The sequence below is a fragment of the Tribolium madens genome, unplaced genomic scaffold (genome assembly GCF_015345945.1).
Source record: "Tribolium madens isolate multiple individuals breed KSU strain unplaced genomic scaffold, Tmad_KSU_1.1 Scaffold_3;HRSCAF=73;Tcas5.2_LG2, whole genome shotgun sequence".
In the NCBI taxonomy this organism is placed as follows: Eukaryota; Metazoa; Arthropoda; class Insecta; order Coleoptera; family Tenebrionidae; genus Tribolium; species Tribolium madens.
Window position 1 is genome coordinate 8,201,154 of NW_025401006.1, and position 27,442 is coordinate 8,228,595.

The 27,442-nt window shown below is 34.7% G+C and overlaps 4 protein-coding genes across 8 annotated transcripts in view; 2 read left to right on the forward strand and 2 right to left on the reverse strand.

Annotated features, from left to right (window-relative positions):
• On the reverse strand, positions 1-2,693 carry LOC123007752 (phenylalanine--tRNA ligase beta subunit). The gene is made up of 10 exons (XM_044403181.1): positions 2,502-2,693; positions 2,395-2,450; positions 2,178-2,338; positions 1,788-2,127; positions 1,556-1,735; positions 1,030-1,205; positions 694-982; positions 430-643; positions 220-381; positions 1-170 (listed from the first exon to the last, which is right to left on the reverse strand). The coding sequence occupies exons 1-10, from the start codon at positions 2,557-2,559 to the stop codon at positions 19-21; spliced, it is 1,788 nt and encodes a 595-aa protein (XP_044259116.1). The 5' UTR covers positions 2,560-2,693; the 3' UTR covers positions 1-18.
• LOC123007755 (smad nuclear-interacting protein 1) lies at positions 2,653-4,545 on the forward strand. Of its 2 annotated transcripts, XM_044403184.1 has the most exons (5): positions 2,653-2,778; positions 2,869-3,228; positions 3,277-3,504; positions 3,559-3,974; positions 4,029-4,545. In XM_044403184.1, the coding sequence occupies exons 2-5, from the start codon at positions 2,951-2,953 to the stop codon at positions 4,295-4,297; spliced, it is 1,191 nt and encodes a 396-aa protein (XP_044259119.1). In that variant the 5' UTR covers positions 2,653-2,778; positions 2,869-2,950; the 3' UTR covers positions 4,298-4,545. The 2 variants fall into 2 exon arrangements, with proteins under 2 accessions (XP_044259119.1, XP_044259120.1); XM_044403185.1 differs by lacking the exon at positions 2,653-2,778 and having other exon boundaries at positions 2,852-3,228.
• On the forward strand, positions 4,444-5,713 carry LOC123007760 (mediator of RNA polymerase II transcription subunit 4). The gene is made up of 2 exons (XM_044403188.1): positions 4,444-4,637; positions 4,688-5,713. Exons 1-2 carry the CDS (start codon positions 4,570-4,572, stop codon positions 5,379-5,381), a joined length of 762 nt encoding a protein of 253 aa, XP_044259123.1. The 5' UTR covers positions 4,444-4,569; the 3' UTR covers positions 5,382-5,713.
• LOC123007751 (muscarinic acetylcholine receptor gar-2) overlaps positions 5,714-27,442 on the reverse strand; it is a 26,900-nt gene continuing 5,171 nt past the window's right edge. Inside the window, exons 2-6 of one of the 4 annotated variants that reach the window (XM_044403180.1) lie at positions 23,563-23,717; positions 8,933-9,318; positions 7,792-8,798; positions 7,389-7,539; positions 5,714-7,316 (exon numbers count right to left, since the gene is read on the reverse strand). In XM_044403180.1, the coding sequence (XP_044259115.1) occupies positions 6,934-7,316; positions 7,389-7,539; positions 7,792-8,798; positions 8,933-9,318; positions 23,563-23,657 (2,022 nt within the window). In that variant the 5' untranslated portion in view covers positions 23,658-23,717 and the 3' untranslated portion in view covers positions 5,714-6,933. Of the gene's footprint in view, positions 8,799-8,932; positions 9,319-23,562; positions 23,718-27,442 lie in introns of all 4 variants that reach the window. The other 3 variants (XM_044403178.1, XM_044403177.1, XM_044403176.1) reach the window with 3 other exon arrangements.

Genomic DNA, 27,442 nt, shown 5'->3' on the forward strand with positions numbered 1-27,442 from the left:
CATTTATTTCTTTACCCACTACACAAACGGTTCGATGTTAATCTCTACGCACGAGCAAGGATTTGTTAGTTCAAATTTATGCAAAACATTCGGATGCAAAACTCCGATTTTCCCAATTTCGTTTCCATCACAAATCACCTTCGCACACCTTCCTGGGAAAAAAGCCGGATCTAAAACCACAACAATAACCCCCATTTCTCACTTTTTAGCCCTTTTCACCTTCACATGCTTGCAGATAATAACCCTTGGGAGTCTTATTCGGATTCCAGGGTACCTCCAACAACATCATAATTTTATCTAAAAGGCCGTGGACCACTTCAAAACCGGCATTTTTATTACAATTCACTGCACAAATCCTCCTCTCATTTCTCGCCCCGACTTCTACAAACCCAATACTGTTAAAACTGACATAATTTATTGGTTATAAACCTGTATCTGAGTCTTTGATAACGACATCAGAAACTTCGAAAATCTTAAGTGGAAGCGGCATTTTTTTATTCGCTGCGATTGTTTTTAAAATCCCAGGTAGCAAAGTCGTGCGACACACTTGAAATTCGAGAGTTTTCGGATTTGAAATGTGTACAGCGGGGACTTCCTCGATCGACTTTAGACCTAGTTTAGTAGAAATGTCATCACGCGAACACTTGAAAGTTTTACGAAAGTTAAAATAATCAATTGTGATTTTTCACATACCAGAGAGAAGGTTAAAGCTTCGGTAAAACCAGCTTGAGCGATCGGCGCTCGTAAAAGATCCGAAAGTTTATTAATCGGGTTTTGAGATCCGATTGTGTTTGTTTTCGGTAAAGTGCGAACAATTTTATTATAACTAAAAGCTATAGCCACATCTTCGTAGATGTCGCAAGGGTGGATAATGTCATGCCTTGTGGGTGGAATTGTCACTTTTATACTGCTTCCATCGGAAGTCAGTTCGGACTTTAAACACATTTTATTTAAAAGCTTTGTAATACTTTCCGATGACTCACTAAAAAAAATAAAAAATAAGTTTGTTATTATTTTTTAAATATGTACCTGATGCCTATCACAGCATTCGCTTTATCGGCCGAGATCACTTCGTTACGGTACGTTAAATCTGGATAAATGATGGATTTACCACTAGCCGTAATCACCTCACAAGCCTCTACAGTAAAAGGTTCTTTGCAATACTGGCTGAACATACAAACCATAGTATCGACAACTATGCGAGCCTTAAATAAAAGGTTTAATTATACATAAAAATAATTAAAAAAGTATCTTTGAAAAAAGTTCGCGATTCAGCTAGTGTTGTAAAAATTGGGTATTACGAGTACTAATAATTATGGTTGATTTTCTAATAAAAAATATCCGAGTATTGATTCTTTTCCTGTAAACAAATTTGTATTTATTATCTAATTTCGAGTTTTTTTACTTTTTTCTCTACAAATATGGGGACAGGAAGTGCCAGTCAACACTTTACGATTGATAAGTCTGATTCATTTATAAAAAAATTATGTAAATTAAAATAATTGCAATACAACTGAATCGTCGCAAACCAGTTTCACACAAAACGGTTACTCACTTTGGTCAAATCAGTTGCGGTACATTCTATTAAAACATTTTTTGTGTTTAATGTAATTTTGGAATGATCCCCATTAATAATCGGCGGAAGTGACAAAATAACCCCGTTACTATCCAAAACCAGTGGATATACATCGCTGTCCTTGATAATGTGCAAATATTGTTTCAATTGCGCATGCGTCTGAAATATCATGAGACTTATGGGATTCCCCTAAAATCGACTCAGAGCTTACTGAATATAGTTCCATTACGCCGTTGCCGTCACACTCTTTGGTTTGATTAAGCGGTACAAATTTAAAATCAGAGGGTGGTTTAGCATCATAGGTGAATGGCCCTTGAACTGTATCCAAATCGTGCGTCCCTATTGATACAAGTGTGCGTTTGCGACAAATATTTTGATGCAACTTATCTTGCAAATCAATGAAGCTGTTGTAAGAATCTTGAGTGAAGTATAAATTGCGCAAAACGGCACCTACTATATAAGGCCGGATTTTAGCAGTTTCAGGTGTTACGTGAATTTTTTGAATACTGTCGGATGACGGTTTGATACATTTGTAAACTGGGGGCTGGATTCTACAAAAATTTTGTTGTACCTTTGTTAAGACACTTTGTTTGTGACTCACTTTCCCTGAAATATTTTAATTCCTAATGATATGCCTTCAAGACATAATAAATCATATCTGTTTGCAGGAATGTCAATTCGGTAAATGACTTCCTCGGAGGCCCCTGCAGCAAGGGCGCAATCCTCCCCTTGTTCTTTACTAATCATCTGTTTTTCTGTTGTCTTGAAATTTGGAGCATTATTGCATCATTTTAAGCTTTAGAGTGTTGAATACTTACAACTTCGTCTAATTCAAGCCCGAATTCAAAACATAATCGTTGGAATTCATCGTCAGCTAAAATTGCAAGTTTTGACAATAAGGGGGTACAGAATTGAGACAACTTACTGAATGTTCGGCCCAGGGCTTCGAAAAGTAAATTTCGCTTGACTCCAACAGTCGGCATTGTATATTTTTATTTACAATTAAGTATTTATTTGCAAAAACGAATCTGAACACGTTTCAAGTGTTTCACAACCTAAAAACGATGACACTTGACTTGTCTGGATCTGTCAAAATCAAAATTTTAGCATTTTTGGTTTTGTGTTTGCCAGTGAAATTCAGGAACTGAGAAACTTAAAATACCGATATTTAACAATTCTAGCAATTATATCACATCATAACTGTAAGTAAAATGAGAAACAATGTGAAATTGTAATATAAATTTATTTCGTTTTTGTTTAAACTGTGAAATAACGCCATTTTTCCGGTTAAGGGTTAGGGTTGGTATACCTGCGAATTGCGAGACGTAACGTTTCCTAACCTAAAAAGTCTCCTTTGCCCAAACAAATATAAAAATGGGCTCAAAGAAGAAGAAGCGTGCTTCCAGCAGTTCAAGTTCTTCAGATTCAAGCAGCGAAAGTTCAGATTCGTCCCCCGAAAGGCAATCGAAACGTAAAAGTAAGAAATCTGAACCGAAGCCCGAAACTGAAGAATCACCAAGAAAAGTAAAAACAAAATCAAATTCGCATAAAAAACACGAAAATCCACCTGTAGCAAGTGATGAAGAGGGTAAACAAATGAAACGGAGTGAGAAGAAAGCAATTAATGAGGATGAAAGTGACGCCAAACAAAGGTATAATTTTTGAAGGATTTAAGAGAAAAATGTTAATTATATTTGAAGGAAACGTAAGCGGAGCCCTGTACCTGAAAATAGGGATAGGAGGGAGAGAGATGAAAAGAGGGTGAGGGATGATAGGGGGCGATATGATGATAGGAGAAATCGCTCTAACGACTACAGGTCTCATGAAAACAGATTCAGGAACCGACGTCCAGACTACAGGGATAGAGAACGCGATTACAGAAACAGAAGGGAAGATAACAAAAATTATCACAATAGGGACCGAAATCGGTATAAATAAAAATAAACAGATAGAAATAATCATTTAATATTTATTATTGTTAGAGAGAACCACCAAAGGAGACGTAGTAGAAGCGCTTCGTTTGATCATTCGAATGCCCGGTGGGGCCGCGAGACTGATGACAAAAAATCTGACAAAAAGGAGAAAGAACAGAAGGAAAAACAAAAACCGAATTTTGCTCTTTCAGGCAAGCTTACTGAAGAAACTAACACTTATCGTGGCGTTGTTATAAAATATAGCGAGCCGCCGGAGGCGTGTAAGCCAAAACGACGGTGGCGTTTGTACCCCTTTAAAGGTGAAAAGGCTCTGCAAACTTTATACATACATCGCGAAAGCGCGTATTTAATAGGGCGCGATCGCAAAGTCGTTGATCTACCTGTAGATCATCCTTCCTGTTCAAAACAACACGCCGCTTTGCAGTATCGTTTAGTTCCATTTACGCGTGAGGATGGCACTACTGGTTTGTTGTTAAGTTGATTAATACATTTAATGCTTTATTGTGTTGTTTTTTTAGGGAAAAGAATAAGGCCGTATTTGATTGATTTAAATTCAGCAAATGGCACTTACATTAATAACAAAAAGATTGAACCGAGTAAATATGTGGAGTTGTTGGAGAAGGATGTAATTAAGTTTGGGTTCAGTTCAAGAGAGTATGTTTTGCTGCATGAGAATAGTAAAGATGAGGCACAGGATGATGATGTTAAACAAGAAGAGGCGACGAAAGAAGAAGAGGCGACAAAACAAGAAGAGGCGACGGTCCAGGTCAAGAGTGAAGAGAATTGATTTTTATGTATATACTTCTAATTAGTTTAGGGTTCTGTCAATAAAATCATTTTTTTGATTAAAATTCAAATTTCCTGCGTCTATGATTTAGTTCAATGTCATGCCACTGATAGCGCTTTATTTTAGACATTTGTCTGCATTTGTCATTTTACTCATTTTTGAGGTTACGTCGCATTGTTTTTATAACCAAGAAAAATTTTTTGTATCGTTAAAATAAAAACTTTAATGTATAAAATTTGTTAATAGTGTGAAAGTGTTTTTTTTCCATCATTATGTCGTCTCAAATGAGCACGAAAGAAAAACTTCTTTACATAATCGACGATATCGAATTAATCTCCAAGTATGTTTCATTTTTTGGGTGTCTCCTCGCTTATTTATATTATTCTTTAGAGAAATCATCGAGAATTCCATCGCTCCTAAACACCTCAAGCTCTCCGGTCCTGAATACGCCCAATTAACGGAGCTTTTGGTTGCCAAAAACACTGAACTTACTGAAACCCTCAAACTGGCCGCCGAGCAGGCCCAAATCGACAAAAAAATGGACATTCTTAAGGCCGAAGTTGAGCGTCAAGACAACGACATTAACAATTTGCAAAAACAACTCAAAGAAGCTGAACAAATCCTTGCGACTGCTATCTACCAAGCCAACCAAAAGCTCCAGTCAATCTCCCGCGCCAACAAACGTCCAGTTTCATCAGAAGAACTCATCAAATTTGCTCACAGAATTAGCGCATCTAATGCCATCTGTGCCCCCTTAACGTGGCAACAAGGCGATCCGCGACGACCATATCCCACTGATATTGAAATGAGATTGGGGCTGTTGGGGCGACTGATGAGTGATCCGATTAACGGACATTTGTTGCAACAGCAGAACAGTTTGTCAGATTTACATAGACAGGGGCACCCTGGGGAAATACCTGCAGCGCAACAAAATCAATTTGCGTGGCATCCCTCAGGGGAGATTCATATGAGTGTGGGGCAAGGGAGTGTCCCCATGGATACGAGGAATCATAAACAGGAGACGGAGGATGTTGAGGTTATGTCCACGGACTCCAGCAGCAGTTCCTCAAGTGATTCACAGTAGTTTTATTGCTTTTTAAGGGCTAATTTAATTTTTATTATGTTTTTTGTAAAGACTATTGCATTAAAATTCAAAATGTTTGGATGCCACTGCGCATGTGCATATACCATTTCTTTGCCAAAAAAACTGAAATTTGATTTTGAAAAGGAAAATAAGCTGAGACTTTGGTTGTACTGAATTAGACTGATAAAATCAATAGATTGTTTGAGAAAAGTTTTGTCTCATCAATCAAACTCTTCGTGACAGTTTAGATAAGATCTTTGTTTACGTCTGATGAATATTGTCTTCTTATGTTTGTTTATAATGGAAGGAAAATAAAACACATTTCGTTGTAATACCAACGTCTAATATTTAATTATTTCCTACAAGCGGAAAGTGACTCAAATTTATTGTTTGATGAAATAATGATCACAAAAATTAAGCAATTTCTCATTACTTTAATTTCCAACAACACTCATTTCCTATAAAAACAAGTTTGTTGTTTGATTGCGTTTTTATGATAGGTACAAATTTACAAGTAGGTTTTTTGATTTAATTTTTTATCGGATATGTGAAAGTTTATTTATCACAGGGACGTAGTGATAATTTAAATTAAACCGCGTTTAAAGCGAGCTAGGGCTGAAAAACGAGAGAAAGTCATCGAATATTATCGATATTCTTAACAATGACATTATCGTATCACAGTATCGATAATGAAAGTTTCCAACTGTAGTCAATTTTTCCGAAATACTTTAACAAACCAGTTATTTATTGTCATTATAACGATATGAGTATTAATAAATCAATAACATACAGGCGACTCATTTCCAAGGCTTGATCGACTGGTGGTGCTTGAGCTCAGCAATGAAGAGTCGGCAACCACTTTGATCAAATCTATGCTTTGATGAATATCGACAATAGCTGATTCTTTTTCTAACAGCTCTACTCCAATTACCATGTATTAAGGTGGAGGTGTGACGATGCACTTATTGTAGAACAGCACTAACGTGTTTCAACTTTCCAAAAATAATAGTATCTTTTGCTATAAACCAAATTCCTAGTCCTAGTAGGTACTAATCTATTCAATTATCAAAAAAATACTCTCATTTTTTGAAAAGTTTGTTGTTTCACCTAGAACACGTTTTCGAAGGATTTAAAACGTAGTGAGAGTTAGCTGGTAGGGCTCAGTACAGCAAACTGTCATTACGTACTTATAAATTATTCGGGTTTTTTATACATTTAACTTTACAGATATATACAGTACCACTTTTTCCGAACTGTCAATTAATTATTACATGTATTTGCGTACTAAAGTACATTTTGTAGCTAAAGGCGTGTATTTACAAAATATTAAAATAATTTAGTGAAGCTTGGGTCCCGCGTAAAACCAGCGTGGTACCTCTAATGAGCTAATTTAGGATTCCTATAAATATATTATTGTCTTTTGGTAATTATTGACCTGAACGAATGCTATGCACGAGTATTAAGTGCAATAAATAATGTTTAAAACATAATATGTATTTCCTGGTTACTTTGAGTGTGTAATCAGGAGGTGGTACTACGAAATTATCGCCGTTTACGTCAAGTGTAGATCACCTTTTAAAATTCTAGTAAAAGTCTTTTTGAATTGTTGGTTAGCAAGAGCATAACAGAAAGGATTAAGGGGGCTGTTGGCGTAGCAAAGGAAGTAGGAGAACATGTAGACGTGTCCATTAACGCATGGTGGATCCGAACAGAAGCCCACGACGAGAGCAAAAATATGGTATGGAGTCCAACAGATGACGAAAGCTCCCAAAATGAAGGAAATGGTTCTGAGGGCTTTTCTGGCCCTGTTTTCCGACTTGGACTTCTGCCTCCCGAACCCCCCGAACGGTACCACCGCTTTCTTTTTCTTCCCCTTTAACTTCTTGCCGATGTTTTTGACGAAATCCCTTTTGGCGGCGCCGTTATCGTCCGTGTCTGTTTTAGTAAAAGTTTTATTTCTGTTGACCTCTACAATAGTCGTCGCCGCCATAATAGCGGCCGCATTACCTGTCTGGCTGATGGCGGAGAGGCCACAGGGGGTGCTTGGGTCGGAATCCCTCGCGCCATCAACCGACAGCTCGCAAACACTCGTGATAGGCCGATCAGAACTCAGAGTCACCTCCGTGTTGACTTTCCTAGTTGTGCGGATCAGAGTCGTCTGGAGCAAAGACGCGTTAGTGGGAGGGGGCGTCGAGGGGGGGCTTTCGCACGAAGGGGAGGGGACAACAACCGAACTCTCGTCCATGTAACGCAAGTCGGCGCCGTCTAGGCCGACAAGAGCATCGTAAGGGGTCACATGCAAGTTGCGGGGGCGTCCGGGGGGGCTACTCTGGAACTGCTCGGGGGGCGGAATGATGCTGTGAGTTGATTTTGGCGAAGGGGAGGGCTGAAGAGGGGCGGAGCAACCTACCGGCTTTTCCAGGTTGGCCGGGTTCTGCTCGGTGATTTGAGGCAGAGTGGGGGAACGCTTCTCCGATTGGCTGGAAGGGATGCCGCCGTTCACGCGATTGTTGTTTTCAAACATGTGGAGGGGGGCGCTACTCTGTACCACTATTCCTACTATGGAAGAGCGTTTTTTGGTTTGGTGTTGGGCTGAACTGTCCTCGTCCGATTCGAATGCCGGGCTGCTTGATCTTTCAGACTTGTCTTGGTCACCGGAGTTTTGACCTGTAGGAAGACACAAATTTTTTCTTTCCACATTGTTTGTGTCGGCTGTCGTAGTAGTTGTTGTCACAGTCGTGTTACTTTTACTAGAACTAGTTTTCTGACTAGAATCCTCTTTCAGAGTCAAATTATTTCCTGTCATTCCCGATGGGTTATTTACAGAAACTGCTGCGATTGTCTGTGGCTTATCCTGACTTAACAAAGTACTTTGAGTTTTTGACAGACCAATTCCTGCTGCTCTTCCTGCCATTCCTGACATCGCTCCTGCACTTAGCGCTACCATAGATTGCATCTTCCTCTGTTTGGCTTCACTTTTCTTCTGCATATCGTAGGCAGTTTTGTAAATCCCTCCATACAATATAAAAAGAACAATCAAAGTCGTCCAGTAATATCCTATGATAAGAGCAGTGTTAAAAATGGGGTCTTTGAGGAATTGTACGGCACATTGGCCCGGTTCTAAATCCCTATAACCGATAAAATGCTCCCATCCAAATATACTAATAAAAAATAAAAGTGCTGGAATTATCCACGTAATGGTAACCATCCAAACTACTCGTGGTTTTGTTCGCCAACTTCGGTATTTTGCTGCAATTTTCACAGAACAAAAACGGTCGATTGTTATGAGAAGTACTGTGTACTGGGAAACCAAACAAACTGTGTAATCAACCGAAAGCCACAAGTCGCAGAGAAGGGGTCCCAAGTCCCAGGAACCCATCAGGACGTAAACGGTGTAAAATGGCATGGAAACGGTACCTGAAACCAATCATTATCATCATTTCAATGGTTTAACAATGATCAAAAACAAAATTTATTTAATATTAATAATTTGAACTAACTTTTTTTCCATTTAGTCAGGGAAAGAAGATTTAAAAAAACAAGTTTGTCACCTATGAGCATATCAGTGGCAGCTAGAGAGGCGATGAAATAGTTGCTGGGTTGTCTAATATTCCTGTCGACGATGAATGCCAGCAGGACGAGTATATTTCCGGCAACAGTCAAAATAATGCACAGTCCTAAACAGATCGCAATCAAGATGGTTTGCCAGAGTTCAAACGGCGGCAAGTGAGGTGTTACACTGGGAGAAAAATCGGCAGATCCGTTCTTAGTTGTATTAGCTTCTAGAAAGTCGATGTTGGAGTCGTTTCCCAGGATGTTGAGCGGATCCCACGTTTTGAAAACTGTGGTGGAATTGAGTGCTTGCGTGCATTCTCCGAACGAAAGAATTCCACTGTAGACAGTTTTGCAGATTTTCTCTCGTTGTTTCTGAAGTTTCCTGCAACAAAGTTGGATTGAACTCGTTTTTTTCAATTTCGAGGAAAAGCGAGGTCCGCTTGGATATGAGTCATGTAATATTTGGTTGAGGTGGAGGAGCGAAATTCCGGGACGGTTTTGCCTTCATTACACGACCGACTGAGCGAACAGCTTCATTAACGTCGACTGATGCTTATGACGCTTCTTCCGAACGCAAAACTTTGCCACTGGGTGATGTTAACCTGCTCGGTAATTATCAACGAATTTTTATAACGAACGACAGAAGGCAATTTTGTTTTTGCGAGAGCTAGGATAAATTGGAGGCATTAATTAAATTTACTCTTTTTCCTAACACACCAAATGAATTTCATCAAAAAATTATGTTCTGCAGTAAAGGGAGATCTTCATTGTTTTCAATTATTGTTATTGAAACACTGCAGTGTGGCTATTAAGACAGTTTAATTTGGAAAAGCATAGAGTAATCAGGGGCGGACTGGCAAATTTTTATATGGAGTGCTAAGTTGAAATGAGGGCCCAATATACAATATAACAAAAATATGTAGAAAAACTACTTGTCACTTAATGTAGTAATTTTTTTGAAGGAGTTTGTTTCCTCTATTGAAATTGTGACGTCAGTTGATGATGGTTTATTAAACGAAAATAAAGTTTTTAGATGAACGTTTTCAGAGGCTGCTTGTAATTTTGATTTTTGTTTTTCTTTTCCTTTTTGTGCACCAAATTTATACTTATATTTAGATTTTTCTATTATTTATGCCCACTAATAATTAAAAAAAAATAATTAAAATTAAATTAATATAAGTAAAAACGATATTTTATATTTGTTAATTAAAAAATGTGTGGCATAATTTTAATTACGAATACCCCTCTATAATTGAGAATAGATAGTACAGTATTTATTGACCCACGTCAAAAAATAGAAAAATTACAACTTTCCAAAAGTCGGTATGAAAAAATGATTTTCTGGAAATATTTTTGTTACCGTTTATTATTATTAAATTTTGCGTATTAAAGGACAAAAAGACACTCTTTGATTTGGTGTAAACGGAAGTCTTGTAGAAGCTATACACTTCCGGTAGCAATGGGTCTTCCCAGTTTTGGGATCATAACTTTTTTTCGGCTTATTAATTTCTGTTTTTGATACAGCCCAATAATTTTTTTTATAAAAAAGGTAGTATCATATCTCCAAAATGTTCCGATCTCGGGTTATTTGAGTTTCAACTAAATTCTACATCGCGCTGCAAAATCAGAATTTATAAATTTTGAGCGTACCTTGGAAACAAACCATTACGAATGACATCGCTGTCAATGCTGTCATATTTAATGTAAATTTCATTAAATCCAAAGGAACATGTATGTTTATTTCTTGATGATTATAAAAGCTGTAATTTTTCTATTGCTTGATGAGTTGGATTAATAAATACTGTGCTATCTATGCTCATTTGTAGAGGAATATTCGTGATTAAAATTATGACACAAATTTTTGAATCACTTGTATAAATCCACGCGGAATTTTTCTTACATACGTGTAAGACCTTATAAACAAAATTGAGCTAAAATCATTGAAATTATAGAAATTATAGTTTTATTTGTTATGATGGCATTTTTAAATTTCTTCAAACTAAACACACTTATAGTAGAGGATACGAATTAGGGTCGACCTTCTGTTTACCGGATGAAACTTATTTTTTATCAAATTTAATATGCAAAGGAATATATCGCGAATGGGTTGCCTAAAAAAATATGTTCAAGGATATGATTTATTAAAAATACAAAAATTAATAATTTTTTATTACTTCACCTACTTGCTTACCAGAAAAATTAAATACCAATCGAAAGTATGAAGCCTAAGGAGTATGAAAAAATTGGGTTGCCTACCTTTTTCTGTTCATTACTATTGGGTTGCCAGGTATGAACAGGTGAGTCGATGTAGTAATTTGCACCGATCTGCTTGCGCAATAAATTATATATGAAAATAAAGATAATTTTATTGCGAACACGGTGGTATAGGGTTGCCTGCGAAAAAACGTTCATGAATGAGGGTTGCCGAGCTTTGAAATTGAAAAATCGGAGCAAATAAAGATAATCAAAAGTTGTAGATGTGCCAGTATTGATAATGATAAACGTATTGTCATGTAAAAAAAAATATTCCAATAGAAAAATACTTAAATAATGTCAAATTCAAAATTAAATAGACCCTCTAATTCGCAAGATTCGTCAGCATTTTGTTTTTCATTCATCTCAACAATATCCTCTAATTTCAGAGGCGTTTTTGGTCTCCAACAAATCCTGTTGGTTTAAAAAAAAAAACATCTAAAAACCAACGGCAGTTTTGAGGCAACAATTTCACACAATCGGAGTCAGTTGCATGGAGCCACGTGGAATTTACATAAATAGTACGCAAATTTTTTTGTTGTAGCGAATCCAGCACGGTGGTATAGACCGCTGAAGACTGCGACAGAGCAGGCTAGAACGCTATTGGGTCATTAAAAAAATTACGGAGTTTTTGAGTTTTTGAAAGTGAGCGATAGTAAAATCGTAAAAATAGCCAATTTACTTAATCTGGTAAAACGCTTAAAATATGATTTTTTAGATGTAAAATTAGGCGCTGAACACGATGCAACAGGTTAAAATACTCTGCGATGCATAGTTTTTGAGATATTAGCAATAGACCGCACTGCGTGCGAAAAATAGACCAAAATCTCGATACAAATAAAAAAAAATATTTTCAAATTGATCCAAAAGGCTGACGAATCCTGCGAATTAGAGGGTCTATTTAATTTTGAATTTGACATTATTTAAGTATTTTTCTATTGGAATATTTTTTTTTACATGACAATACGTTTATCATTATCAATACTGGCACATCTACAACTTTTGATTATCTTTATTTGCTCCGATTTTTCAATTTCAAAGCTCGGCAACCCTCATTCATGAACGTTTTTTCGCAGGCAACGTTATACCACCGTGTTCGCAATAAAATTATCTTTATTTTCATATATAATTTATTGCGAAAGCAGATCGGTGCAAATTACTACATCGACTCACCTGTTCATACCTGGCAACCCAATAATAGTGAACAGAAAAAGGTAGGCAACTCAATTTTTTCATACTCCTTAGGCTTCATACTTTCGATTGGTATTTAATTTTTCTGGTAAGCAAGTAAGTGAAGTAATGAAAAATTATTAATTTTTGTATTTTCAATAAATCATATCCTTGAACATATTTTTTTAGGCAACCCATTCGCGATACATTCCTTTGCATATTAAATTTGATAAAAAATAAGTTTCATCCGGTAACCAGATGGGTGAAGGTCGACCCTAATTCGGATCTTAGACTATTAGCTTCTGCGAAAATCGCGATTCAGCACTTCATGGATTAGCTCTATGCATTGTGGAAAGTTTATTTACAAATTTAAAATTATTGATATTATTTCAATGAGCTCTTGACATTATAAGCCTACCATAATCAGCGCAGGTATTATTTGATGTTGACGTAAGCAGACAGATCAGTAATTGCTCTGCAGTTAAGTGGAATAGACCACCGATAAATCTCTCTACTTGGTTTTCTATCTTAATTCATACGTCGTCACAGTTTGATTGTTTAAAACGTTTTTTCTGTCTAAGTTCTCCCCTCCATTTCTGTTAGTAGCGCTTATGTTACGGAATAAACATTCTAAGCGAAAAAATACAATGAAATCTTCCGTAACCGAACAGTGCGTTTAATAAATTGTCTTTTGAAAACATGAAACCTTGACATTCCCTGAATTATACCACCTTTTAGCATACAATGCGACGCTTTATCAGACTTGCAACAATGGCACTTCTTAGGGAAACCTGCGGTCGATATTCGATTAATGTGTAAAATCAGATAGTGTCGTGTCGGCGAAGTAATTACGAAAACTTGACCAAAAGCGGGGAAAATATTTCGCTCAAGGTTGTGTTTTAATTGAAGAAATCGACAATCCTAAATGTATTTCCCTCAGGAGTGGCTAATACCGCTCGGAGCGCATTTAAGTCATCACTTTCCCTCCAATATCATCATCTTAACATCATAATCTTCAAACTAAATTGCTTATTAGATTTTGAAGCTTATACATGATATCGGTTGGCGTCTTAGCTGATTATTTTACCGAATGCAAACACGGGGAGAAAAAGTCACTTTTATTGCCATGAAGAAATGGAGCGGAAACGCTTCGCATTCATTTTGAATACGGAACGGGACGGCAAAATTAAATTTCGATGCTCGATTAAAAAAGTACTTGAACTAAAATTGGATTTTTATAATGAAAAAAGAATTTTTTTTTAAGAATTATTGATTCACATACACTTACTTTCTCTAGAAATGGATTTGTAATAACATTTTCCCCCTTGATTCTTTTACCTATAAGAGACAGGTACTTATTATTGCTTATGAGTGCTTAAAAATCAATACTTAATGTTGGAAATTTTATATAGAATTGGGCAACAATAATTGTATTCTAATATGAAAATATAATGAAGTTGTTTCTGAACACTAAAAGTTTTAACATTTCTCCGTTATTTACACCGTCATCAATTTTGAGAAAGAAAACTAACCACGCCACTGGTTTGAATAGCCTTATTAGAGACACAAAGTAGAAGAAGTTTTATTTTTCGTTAATAATAATGTTTTGATCGTCATTGGAGAATTTTCGTTGTGAGCTTTTATTCGTGTACTGTCAACACTAGTGGCTAGGGCAATTTATTAATTTGTATAGCTCGCTCGCTACGATATAAACTTTCCGCCTATGTAATAATTAAATGCCAGGGACAAAAGCACCACACATTAGAGATTAATACAAATCGAATTTTGATCTCATTATAAACTAGAAAATTTCATTAATCGTTGCAGCGAGTTATCAATATTTGCACCGGACTAATAGAATTATAAAGAAAAATTCATAAAAGAGTGTACACAAAGCATTTTAATTAGTCGAGTTTTGCGCGAGTGGGAAAAAAGTGATTTCATATTAGAGGTCATATTCGTCACTGGAAAGTGGAAAGGTCTTGACGGTTTCATCCCCTAATGTGTTGCGTCAAAGCAAACACCGTGGAGAGAGAGTTTATTGCCTGTGTAGTCGGTAGACGTTGTGTACTTTACCCAAACTACTAGACAATACCGAAAACTTGTTTTTTTAGCCGCCTTAAGCCAATTTTATGTAGTCATGAGGATAAATTCGAGGTCATTTACCGACCTCCAAGATAAATCGAGGGCGCAACCCGTCTATAATTCACGAAAAAAAAATCGAACTCATCTCGATTTACCTACAAGGTGTTGCTAATTTTTTACCAGAACTGACCTTGTCCCAGTGTTAATCAAAATTTAATTTTCCTTTACTTATTCATCACTCAGTGTCCTTTTTCTTGTCCCTTTTCAAGCCCTGCCACATTTGCGAAATCGATTTTTTGCGGTATCTGTGTTTCGAAACGGCATTGTTAGAGCTGTAATAATTGATTTGTGAATATAATCCCCTTCAATATACATGACAACTCATTGTTCCATTCGCTGTAACACGTTTCAAACTACTGCTTACGTATTATATCGAAACATACAAATGCTGTTAAGTGACAGGTGATGTTGCGTCAAAGTTTAGGATTGTTAAAAGATGATTTCAACCAAATAAACACAGTGGATGTTGAAAAACATGAGCCAATTAAAATTGTGACGTTTATAACGGTCGAAAATGTGGTTTGCAGGCGAAAACACATTTCCAAAACAAGAAAATGGCGTAAAATAACATTTGGGAATTGTTAAAGGGAAGCAAAACATTGTAATCGGTCAGTACAGATAATGCTTTAGCCCGGCGCATCCACCATTTTTAGAGATACAATAATTACATATGACTTTGAAATAAGGTGTATTTTTTTACAAATTGGTAGCAGTGGTATTGCCACTAGTGAGCGCCGCTTGGTTTAATATATTTATTTAACTCAAACTAATTAGATTATTTTATTATTTTATTTTATTCTAAAAACTCCGAAAGAGGTAAATTTATTCAAAGACAAATGAACCACTTGTGGCAGATAAAGCATGAAAGATAAAACGCCGATTATGCCGGCCATCGCTTTACATTTAATGGTCTTTCAAAACGTAAATTGTTTTTGAGTGCTTAATAGCAAAATGAAAGCTTGTGCTCTACTTTTAATTGCTCGCAGGTATAAATGGCTTATTTCTGTTAAACCATTCAAAGCTCGATTCAATGGAAATCAGCGCCGAATTTTCAAGTTTCCGAATACAAATGAAAAGCGTATTAGTAAAAAAACGCCTCGTATCTAAGTTTCTAGACACTCCTTTTATGTAGCTAATGAATCTGTACACGTCATCCGTGGAAGCATTGTTTGTGTCCTCTTTTATTTGCTCATTTCTATGTTTGAATTTTGTTTCATTACAAAACTGCGAATCTTGAACAATAATTAGAGCTCGAACAATGCGAGACGAGTGAACAAATCAAACAAAGTGTTTTCCACTTGTTGAAACGGTTCTACTAGAAAATATATTCTCATAAATAGCATTTTGAAAATGGAAAAATCTTTTATGATATCTACATTTTTCATGATACTCTTATGCCGGAATTTTGATCCCTGGAGAGAGAAATGGAATGTCGTTTTGGAACATATTAGATGTGTATCCGTTTAAGCGGAGTGGAAAAGCTGACAATCCATAAGATTAAAAATTGCTGCACGTACACTTGAAAGTAACTTTATATAGCTTTGTGTAAACAATAAAGCCTTCCAATTTGATTCAAGTCAACTAAATTTTATTTTTGTTTCAGTGATATTTTAGTTCTCTTGTATTATTATTATGTCACTGACTTGACATTTGTAAGTCATTGACTCCGCGACCAACCTTATAAAACAAATTACACTAGATACTCAAATGAGTGCGAAATAAGAAATCTCGGAAAAATTGTGTTACAACCTCATTAAGTTTAATCTAGTTGTATTTGATTAAAAAATTGCGAAACGAAATGAAATCGGTTAAATAAAAAATGAATCATCCTTTTTTTAATTTATTCGAAATGTGCGGCCGTCCTGATTAAAGCAGATGACATTCCATTTTGTAAAATAACGTGGGCACTTTTTGATACAGCTTGTAATCACTAGAAATATATAAATGATAGAGCGCATAGGGTATTGCATCCAATTACCATATCAAAGATATCCGATAAAACCGTAATAATTTCGGTTTTTAGTTTGCTCCTTTCTCGTCGAAATAAAATTTTTCACACACACTTTCATCCTATTCATGTTGCAGATGTAGCACGTCAAGACACAAAATCTATCATAATCCAGATTTCTAAGGTCGGCTTAAATCTGTAAGCATTATGGCACATTGAACAAGTCCCTCGCGTTCTATAAAAGATGATTCGCATGTCCAAAGAAGCGTCATTTCGTCTCGTTTCAACATTTCCGAGATAAAGCGATTTCCCGTTTCGGGGGATTTTTCGAGAGAGTCGTCTGTTTTACAACTCGTAGCGTTACTCCGCACAAAGCCAGATTAACCAGAGGACCACTAAATAGAAATGGGTTTTGCTCGTCAAGATGGGATTTCGTCAAAATTTGGGACGAAATCTTCTCAACATTCCATAAACAGCTTGATTTTCTGTTTTACAAATCTGCATACGTATTTTTCCGAGTTTTGATTCATATACACTGATTGATTGGATTTTAAAAAAGCTCATTTAAATCTATTTTTTTTAACGTTTATTGACAAATTCTAACACGACGTTCTGTCAACTGATTATACTGAAGCAAAAAAAAATAAAAATATTTTCTCTAGAGTACCCTAAAAACTTTTAAATCAATTACTTATTCAAGTGAAGCATCTCCAGACAATAATAAATTCAAAAGTTATAAATTTACGACCGAACACTTCCACGTGCTCAAAAACTTAATTAAGCTATCGAATAATTTATTCTCAACTATAGTAATATTTCAAGTGTTTGTTTGAAGGAATGCGGAAGTATTTTATTAACATTCGAGCCGGTGTTAAATACATCCTAAAAGATAATTCGTATGAACAAAGTTTAAATTTACTCCGTAACAACTACGGTTGTAGTAAATTAGCAGACAATGCGCCACGGGTACCACTATACCAAGTTTTGAATTTACATTTGCATACAGAGATAATATCAAAGTAAGCTTTTATTTGTAGGTAAACGACAGAAATAATTTTTGCGGTAATGACACGACGTAGCAGCTCCATGTAAATTCGTTACGTCACTGCAACTAAAAATTAAATTTATTTTTTGGCTTTTTGGACAAATATGTAATAGGTATAAGAATCTATTTTGTAATTAATTAAATTAATTTAATCTATTTTATTTAAGGAAAAAATATTAATAAATGTGTTGCAGTGATGTTTAAAATCAAAGATTTTATTATTGTTGAAAGCTACTGGAAACAATTTCAAACTTTTAAGTAAAGTTATCGAGGCATAATAAAATATCAACTTCGCAATAAAAAGAATAAATTCCTTTAAAACGTAAAACTTAGGGAAACCAATATTACATTTTTGGACAATTTTTTTAAAGGTTACTGAAAATTTTTAGTATTATAAGCAAAATTACAGTTGATTTAAAAATTATTGAATTCCGGTCATGAGGCATTTTTTCTTTTTCTCAAAGACCCCAAGAGATGTATTAGAGTGTTTGAAAAGTTGTTAAAAAAATATTGCCTTTTCAGCTTGCTCACGTCGAGTGCTTTTGCTGTAGTCGTTTAAACTGTATCGATATTTGTTTCATTTTTTTAGTAAGAGCAAAGTGTATTTCTTGTTGGAGTACAAATAGGTCGTACGTGGGCAAAGTATCGTGTCCTCATTTGAATTCCTCCCAAGAGACAAAACGCAGACATAAAGCGAATAATCATGAGGCGAATCGTACAAAGCTTAACTTACAACTCTCCACACAACCGCGAAAACTTTACACTTGCAATTCTCGTAATCTTACTATCAACAAGCTCTCAAATTCTTAGTAACCGATCCGCTTTGCGGTAAATTCTTCGACTCTCGTCTAATTTAAATTCTATTTGAAGACCTTAACAAAAAGTCCGAACCTTTCTCGAGGCGTATAGAGTAGTACCTTTTATATTTTACTGAAGCAGCATTCTGGGCCGAGCGTAAAATATAAATGAAGCTGGATGAGAAATATCCTCTCCACGCCGCAATTCTATCTCAATCTGGAACTTTGAATATGCACCGCTGCATCATTTCGTCGAAACGAAACGCAAAAGTTTACTTTTTACTTAATGACAAGTCGACAAAACAACTACGTGTTTTTATTGAAAGGACTAGTGCAAATGCATAAATACTCTAATATCTGAATTTATTATACAGGTTAATTTTAATAGTTGTACAAAATTTTTAAAAGAAAAAAAAATTCAACTTGTTATCCGAACCCGAAGGGTTTTATTAGTCGAATAAGTTTCTATTTGCCACGCCTTATACTACACCAACAAAAATTGTAAACAAATATCTTCTGAGATTATTTTTTCCAAATTTCCTACATTTTTTTAAAAATTGAATCGAAAGTAGCAAAAACAATCATAGAAGAAGGGGTCAATTTTTTCACCTCAATTGTCACCAACTATTAGTGATGTAAGCTTTGGAAAAAAATACTCAAAAGAATCAAAGTTTGTTTTTTTGACGACTTTTCCTACGCTAAAATGGAGGTTCCACTCTCTATCTCGGAAACTAGAAACACCCTGTATAAAATATTTTTTTCTGTGGTCGGGCTACTTATACACATTGTACGGTATCACGAAGGGTTGTGATGCTCGACAATGGAGATCAGACACAATGCCGTTGCCAGATGAAGATATACGACAACACACACAATAGTTGGGTGAGAAGCTGGAAAAGCGAATTCGTACAATACCGGCTACAAATGAACAAGAAGCAGTTTGTTATCAAGTCAGGTTTCTATTTTTGAACCGATACTCTCCTTAACAAGATTATTTCCCAACCGTCGTGTGTTTAGATATGCAAAATAAGTCAAAATTTTACAGTATCGTAAAACTGCTTTCGACACGCCAAAGGATCATTAAAATTTTAGATAAATGAAGGTTGCTGAATTAAATTTTTAATCTTATTGGTGAGAATCTACTCAAATAGACTTGTACTCGATGTCGCGCATTGTGGCTTATTGGTTGTAGGATGGATGTCCAACTTCAAGTTTTAAAGCGACGTTTTTTGTTTGGGACCTAATGGAGGTTTTTGTTGACTATAAGCATGCATGTTTACAGGCCCCACACCGGCCTTATCTTTTCCTCTGCTTCCTCTTCTGGGAGCTTTAATGATCACATCAAAAAGAAAATTTGCCACCTGATCGATTTTCTTGCCCTGCTTTTATCTCTCACATTTTGCAAAATTGTTTCATCTTACAAAAGAGAGCGGCACAAAAAATATGACTACTGCTTCTATGCCAATAATAATTATATTGATTTTATTAATTTCAAAAAACCGTTATTTTAAGAAAACCTTTAGGTATATTTTAAAGTTTATCATTATTTTAGAAAAATAGAACTGCAGCTTCCTACAAACTGTTTGTTATCTTAGAATAGCCCAAAACTAGCGACGAACAAAAATTGTTTATTAACTTCTTTAGAGGAGTTGATTAAAAAAAATTCTATACCCATTTTAGTTTTAAACATAGACATTACTGTTACTGAACACTTTTGACTGTTTTGGGGTTTAGTCTCTACAAAAATTGCAATTTTTATAGAAATATAGGTAAATTTATAATTGGCAAATCATAATTACATTACATTTTGACAAATTCTGCCAGTTTAAATTTTTATGAATCTATCAAAGACTCGAGTTTTGTAGTTTCTTTTTTTCAAACTTGAATGTGACCCTGAATTAATCATACGATAATAGTAATTGATGGTTCGCCATTAAAACCAATAGGAGTACATACAGGATGCGCCAGAACTCGCGCTTCAGAGAAAAATTTCAAGTGAGACAGGATACCAGGAACATGGAAATAATGTCAAAAAAATTTGACATTTATTTTTGACATTTGACATTTTTTTATGTCCATTTAATGATACTGATAATCTTGTATATGTTTTTTAATAATCATTTAGTAAAGCTACAAAAATTTTGCCAATAAAAGCCACAAATAACATTAAACGGAGTTACAATTCAGGATACAGCTTTCTTGTTTCCTGTTCTAATAGCCTATAGCAAAAAAACTAGGAAAATTATTTTTCAAACAGAAATAAATAGAGTCAAAGTGCAAAATTTAAACTCTCATAACTTCGTAATTTTTATAGATAGAATTTTTTTAACATTTTTTACATGTTCCTGGTAGCTTACCTTTCTCTGGTGCGCAAGTTCTCGGCACCCTGTATATTATTTGCATTTTATATTCTTTTTGGTTCTCATAAATACAGTCTATTTTTTATTTGTTTTTGACATTTGACAGCTTCTATTGTAATTTGTAATGATGATATTTAGCCTCAAAACAGTTTTCCCCATAAAATAAATTTACAAATAACCTACGTGACGGTAACACACACTTTTGACCCACGTCACTAGCTCTGCGTTACTTTAATAGGATTTCTTAAAGTGAAATAAATAGCATTACCGTCCTTACGTAAATACGTAGCGAGAGAGCGACAAGCCTGTTTACAAATGTTGAAAAGTGGTATCTTTGAGCTATCTGGTATATCTTTCGAGTTATTAATTGATCCACACATATAAATAAAAAAACGGACTTTAGTTGCTTTTTTTTAATACAGGGTGATTCTTAAATAGACCGACAAAATTTTATCACAGCTTCCCAACGATAAATGGAGGCAAACTGTACGATTTTTACGTTTAAATCTTTTAGGGGCAAAACCCCCTTGATCCCTGCCACTTACGGCGTTTAAGAATTGTTGCAATAACCAAGTACATTTTTATCAAATAATACCATGGTTTCCACTACCTGTGCTAATACTATTTACGAACACATCAGTGGCGTACGCTTTACTTCGAAAATCACTTTAATAAATTTTATTTGGAGAACGGTTAAACAAAGAATTTTTTAAATATTTTTTCCAGCATGTTCTCATTTGATACTACCACGGATAAAATTTTGTAGGTCTATTTAAGAATCACCCTGTATATGCTTAAACCGTATTAAAATCAAAATAGGTACATGCTACTGATCAATACAGACTGCAAATATGAGCTTTTTTAAAATAAAAATGATAATGAAAAAAGGTGTAGATACATAAGGTACATAAAAAGTTTTTCTGTGAAGAATCCAAACAAGTATTATGAAAATTTTATGTAATTTACTTAAAAGAGTTTCAAAATAGTTACTTTTCCAACCCCCTTCACAAATGTTGTGCAACCAGGCACCTAATTGCTTTCCTCATTTATAATAATTTTGTATTATTAAAATAAATACAAATTAGCTATTTGTACCAGTATTAAGGCAGTCTGACATTAAAAATAATCATGTAATAATAATTTTTAAGACCGCGTTCAATATTCATATTTTCAATAACAATAATTTATAGGTGTATAGAAACAGGAAAAAAAAACGTTCTTTAAATCTGTGGCCACGCCACTTTACATCCTTATTCGCTACGTTTCTGACATTTATTCTGCAGACCTTGACATGGATGTACGCGTGGTAGGATATGGTATCGATGGATTATTCAGAGACCTTGCTAAGGGCTACCAACCGAAATAATTCGCTTTTCCACTAGACGGATTATTTTCCTTTCATATTTTTCACTAAACGTGTGCCATACAGGTGTCTTCTCAAGAATAAGAACTATTTGACGAGTTCAGCGAGAAAATGAAACAAACATTTTATTTATTTATACGCAACAGCAAACTGTTATTTCAAATTATACGATTAGGACGGGTAAAGTGACAGCCAACATCCAACTTTGTAAATAATTCAGTAGATTTTAGACAGATATTTTAAAAAATGTATCGCGGACTATAGAACCGTTTTAATTTTGTTTTGCATTTTGTCGATAGTTTATTTTAAAAAATCGCCCACGGGTCCAGAAATACCATAAAAGGTCAGACCGACTTTTTCTGGGAGAAAGCGATTTGGTCTTGAATAAGCATCTCGGATTTCTCCAGTACCGGCTTAGTAACGTTGTATTAAAACCGCTTTCTGATTCCCCCATGAATAATTTTCTCGAATCAACAAAGGAGCAACGCCGAGTGTTTACCTCCGGAAAAATTCGCCGCAAATCCACACGAGACAATTGGCCGATGTAAATCGACCTAATTTAATGCTAAATATGTGGGCTCTCGTCAAAGCAAACACATCCTTTTACGTATTTCCGCAATTAATCGGCTAAACGTCAATTCAGCTAGAAATTGATCTACGATGACCTGAAAGGCGATGCTGCAGTAGGTTTTATGGACTCGAAATTGTCTGATGGAGTGATAAAAGCCGCGCCGGATTTACACAGATCAAGCCGGTTTAAATTTGACGTTTCGATAGCGAATTAGATTTCAACAGGAAATGTTGATTTTCAATCACGCGGAACGTCGGAAATTTATTATTTTCGATAATAAAACCACAAGCAAAAATACTAATTAAAAAATGACAAAAACTTCAAACCAAATATTTTGTTTGTATTTACGGAAACTAGAGACAGCAGGTTGTTTCAATCAATTATTAATAATACATTGTGTTGGTTTTTCAGAAAAATAAAAAATGGAACTAAATAATTACTTTCAGAGAACAATTATTGCTTCTTGAATTTTGATTAATTTGCAGAAAATTTTGATAAAGCACTGCAGGTAATTAAAATAACCGTTTCGGGTCAGCAGAGTTAGTATTGGTATCTTAAGTGTTGAATTATATTGAAACTGTAATACCGCTATAAATATTGTAATCACTAGGCTTAAGGTTATTTGAAAAGTTAGAATCCTGTGAAGTACAGTACTCCAATTTTGGTTGTGTTAAACTCTCTAATCAATAATTTCTGATAAGAATCATTTCATTTACGTCTTCGAGCATTTGCTGTTCGTATTTATGATGCGAATTAAAAACGTAATAACTTGTCAACTCTGTGCGTTATGCTTCCACTTATTTCACGTAATTAAGAGCCTGATTACTTTTTAATAATATTAGTAATAATCGAGGGCTGGCCGTAATTATCATCGATTGATCGTGGAGCTAATGAAAAATTTCGATTGCATGCTTGCACGCTAATTATTTTGTTATTTTCGGTTGGAAGCTAAAATAAACTCTTCAAATACGTACCATTGTGCGATGAATTCGGGTCCGATGGTAAAAACCGGCGTGGTCCTGTTTGTTTCGGTGGTAATGAGGGAGGAAGGCTCCGTGGAGTTGTCCATATCGCCTCACCTGCCCTGTTTCATCTCTTTGACATGGTTAATAACGGTCCATCGAACGACCTGAAAGACGCTCGGAAATTACGAACAAACAATGATTTCAATTTAATAAAAATTATTGGATTTTGGTCCGATTTCAGCGAGATGACCTAGTTGAAAGTTTAAGACAGGTTGTAAAAACGGGATAATGAAAACTCGTTTGTTACGAGGTAATTCGAAACGACATTTGCCCTTACAGAGCAAAGATCGACGAAATGTGATAGCTGCTCTTCGATATTAATATTCTTTAAGCGACGACGAGCCGCAATCGACAAGATTTGCTTTATTAACTTTGTCGTTATTATTTTATTAAATGGAAGGTTTGTTTACAAGAGTGATCCATTTACAAGGAAAGAAACGGAACATGCGCCAGGAAAGTGATTTTAATTACGCTCAAAATAAAGTTAATGTTTTTATGTAATTGTAATACAAAACACAATTTCTTGTAGAGCAACTTATAATTTTACTACTAATCCTTACTAATAAATTAATCCACAAAATGTAGAATTATTTATTATAAATAAGTATAATATACTTTTTGTTTGCCTTAATGGATATATTTTTTATACGAGCTACTCAAATTATACGACTTGTATATTTTGTATTACTTGTCCTTGAAATATAATTGCTAAATTTCGTCGAAGATGGTATACAGGACAGAGGATGAATAAAACCATTATATTCGTCGCGACGTTTTGATACCTTCATTGTTTCTTCTTCAGGTGAAGCACATTCGTTGTCTGAAGGAGATACAATAAAGGGATTGAAACGTCGCGACGAATTTAATGGTTTAACTCATCCTTTGTCCAGTATACCATCTTCGACAAAATTTAGCAATTATAAAACTTGGTTTGCTAAAATAAAATAAACTAAAAGCATACTAAAAAAACATTTTTCTTAGTCAGTTCTGGAGTTGGTTAAATTTCAATTTTTAAGATGTTAAACACCATTTAAACATTAAATAAATATATTTTAAATGCAAAGAAAAAAAAGGCGACTTTTATACAGCCAGAACTCGCGCCCCAGAGAAAAATGCCATATAAGGTAAGATCCCAGGAACATGGAAAAAATGTTAAAAAAATTTTATCTATAAAAATTTTGAAGTTATGAGGGTTTAAATTTTGCACTTTGACTCTATTTATTTCTGTTGGAAAAATAATATTCCAAGTTTTTTTGCCATAGACTATTTATTACAAGAGGAAACAAGGAAGCTTTATCCAAAATTGTAACTCTGTTCAATGTTATTTGTGGCTTTTATTGGCAAAATTTTTGTACCTTTACTAAGCAATTGTAAAAAAAACATATACAAGATCATCAGTATCATTATACACATAAAAAACTGTCAAATGGCAAAAAATAAATGTCAAAATTTTTTGAAAGAGAATTTTTTAGACATTTTTTTCGTGTTTCTGGTATTACTTGTAAATTTTCTCTGGGGCGCGAGTTCTGGCGCACCTGTATATTTTGAGAAAATTTATTTCTAATGAATAAAGCATTTAGTTTGTGTTTTAAAACAAAATTTTTAAAGCTTTTTTTTTAATAAATTAATTTTAATATCATTCAGTGCATCAGTGATCGATGGCAGAAATACACTTTCTAGCTTTTCGCTGGTAGTCAAAATTGACAAATCCTGCCTTTGCCTCGCCGACATAAAACTGCCATTAGGTGAAGTTTCATGCAAGACTGCCGCAGTTTACATGGTTAGTTTAGGGCCGAGTTATCAGATTTCGAAAGTCATTGCGTGCTCCAAATCGCGTCTCTTAACTTGGAAACGAAATCGTTTGGTGAAAATGCGGCTTCTAATAACGTATGTGGCTTGTTATCACACAAATCGTCTAAATGTCGTGACGAAACTTTTTCTTTCACTGCTGCTTTTTTCAATTGTAGTCTAGGCGGATAATTAGCGCGTGTTATCTTTAATTTCAATTAAACCGTTTTCTTTCATCTCCAAACTGTTGAGCAAACATGAGCCGAAATCAGCAGTAATACGTCACGTTATATTAATCACGTTTAGCTTAATTAAGCCGCCTAGAGACAGACAGTGATGCAAAGGTTCTATTCACTTGTGTGGGGATATCAATTGAGCAATCCTCATCCAGAACAATGAACAATCAGTTTAAGCGTCTTGGATTCGACTGACACACACACCGTGTCGCTTTGTTGCCGATTCGCCTTTTCTATTCAATAAAACACATCCTTCTAGGACCTGCTGCTCTTTATTATACACTTGTTTACGGGTTTTTGTTGTTACAAAAGACACGACACTATCTTGCGAACCGAAACTTTTCTACAAAATTAAAGCAAGTGGCAAAATATTGCATCAAACTCTGTATTGTAATTAAAATAAGTGCTCCGCTTTTATACATATTAGTATAAATGTTTTATCACTATATTGAAAATAAAAAATGAAAACAAAATACTTGTGCAACAACGAGTAAAATTATTAGTTGTTTTAAACATATTGTGACGTTTTTATTCAAAAGTGAAAACAATAAAATGTTAATACAAATCAAGTAATAGTGTAATAGTTTTTACAAAACATTTTAATGCAATTAAATTTTAATTTGAGATTAATTTGGGTTTGGTCATGCAATTCGCTTTTTGTAAACTGGCCCTAATAGTGTTTGTTAGTGGCTTTCCCGGCGCATCCACCAAATTTTTTATCTCTTACATAAATTAATTTTTTTCTAGTTGCTTATTTTTGGTGAAAAAAATCAATAAAAAACCGAACCGTATGTGTATTAGTCGTGCGTGTTTTCCATTTTCTGTCGTTACATTCGTGTCAATCAAACGACGGCTAAGCCTTTGCATGTCGGCGAAAATTGCAAATCAAGTGTTACATTACTTCTCATCTTGAAATCGCCGTATAATTAAAATTTACAATTTACATTCGACAGGAATAAAGTCACGTATTGACGTAAAAGTCGAAGAAAACAACAGGTTGCCTAAGAAGGCTTCAATAAATTCAAGTGACTTGGCCTGTGATGATGGATCCGGAAAGTTGTGTTTGAAACAAAATTAATAAAGTGGAGAAATACTTGTTTGAATTAATATTGGTTTAAGTGAAAACCTTGATTTTGAAATGCGTGACAAAGGTTGTGAAGCAAATATCAATTATTTGACTTTTTAATGATTAGTTTATTACTTACAAAAGCTGTAACACATTAATAGCTTATTCATAAAGATTTTGGAATAATGAAAAATATTTGGTTATTGGTAACCAGAAGTTTCTGATTTGGCTTGTGTCTTCGATTTAAAATGTAAAATTTAAAAGGTGATTTATGTACTGTCATTGCAATATAGAGACTGGGGCAATAAAATTTATTACAAGCATGATAAAATTTTGATAAATAACCTCTATCAATATTGGTTTTAAAAGTGGAATTAAAAAAAAACTCGCTTAATGGTGTAAATGAAGCAGCATTTAAGAGTAAAACATCTAATAAAATGATTAATTCCAACTTAGCATGCAATCTAATTTTTCACGCCGGCCCTAAATCTAATCTTTTTCCCAATTACTATCTGCTTTTATTTAAAATCCGGCCGTGTTTATTTTGAGCTGTAATTAAACGATTAAAAAACAAAACCAATTTACATTAAAATATAAATTACAAAAGCGGATTTAATAGCATCGGGTGTCTGAATTCCCTTTATTCGTTTATTTCCAATATCGATTCTGAATTAACTCCACAATAATTTTTCACCGTTACCTAAGAAGTAAAAGAGAAAAAGCGCTTCAACTCGAAGGT

Coding starts and splice junctions, on each gene's coding strand:
- LOC123007755 (XM_044403184.1), top strand. CDS start 2,951: ATGGGCTCAAAGAAGAAGAAGCGTGCTTCCAGCAGTTCAAGTTCTTCA. Junction 3,229..3,276: donor GAAAGTGACGCCAAACAAAG/GTATAATTTTTG, acceptor TTATATTTGAAG/GAAACGTAAGCGGAGCCCTG. Junction 3,505..3,558: donor CACAATAGGGACCGAAATCG/GTATAAATAAAA, acceptor TATTATTGTTAG/AGAGAACCACCAAAGGAGAC.
- LOC123007752 (XM_044403181.1), bottom strand. CDS start 2,559: ATGCCGACTGTTGGAGTCAAGCGAAATTTACTTTTCGAAGCCCTGGGC. Junction 382..429: donor TATCAAAGACTCAGATACAG/GTTTATAACCAA, acceptor TTGGGTTTGTAG/AAGTCGGGGCGAGAAATGAG. Junction 171..219: donor TTATCTGCAAGCATGTGAAG/GTGAAAAGGGCT, acceptor TTGTGGTTTTAG/ATCCGGCTTTTTTCCCAGGA.
- LOC123007760 (XM_044403188.1), top strand. CDS start 4,570: ATGTCGTCTCAAATGAGCACGAAAGAAAAACTTCTTTACATAATCGAC. Junction 4,638..4,687: donor GATATCGAATTAATCTCCAA/GTATGTTTCATT, acceptor ATTATTCTTTAG/AGAAATCATCGAGAATTCCA.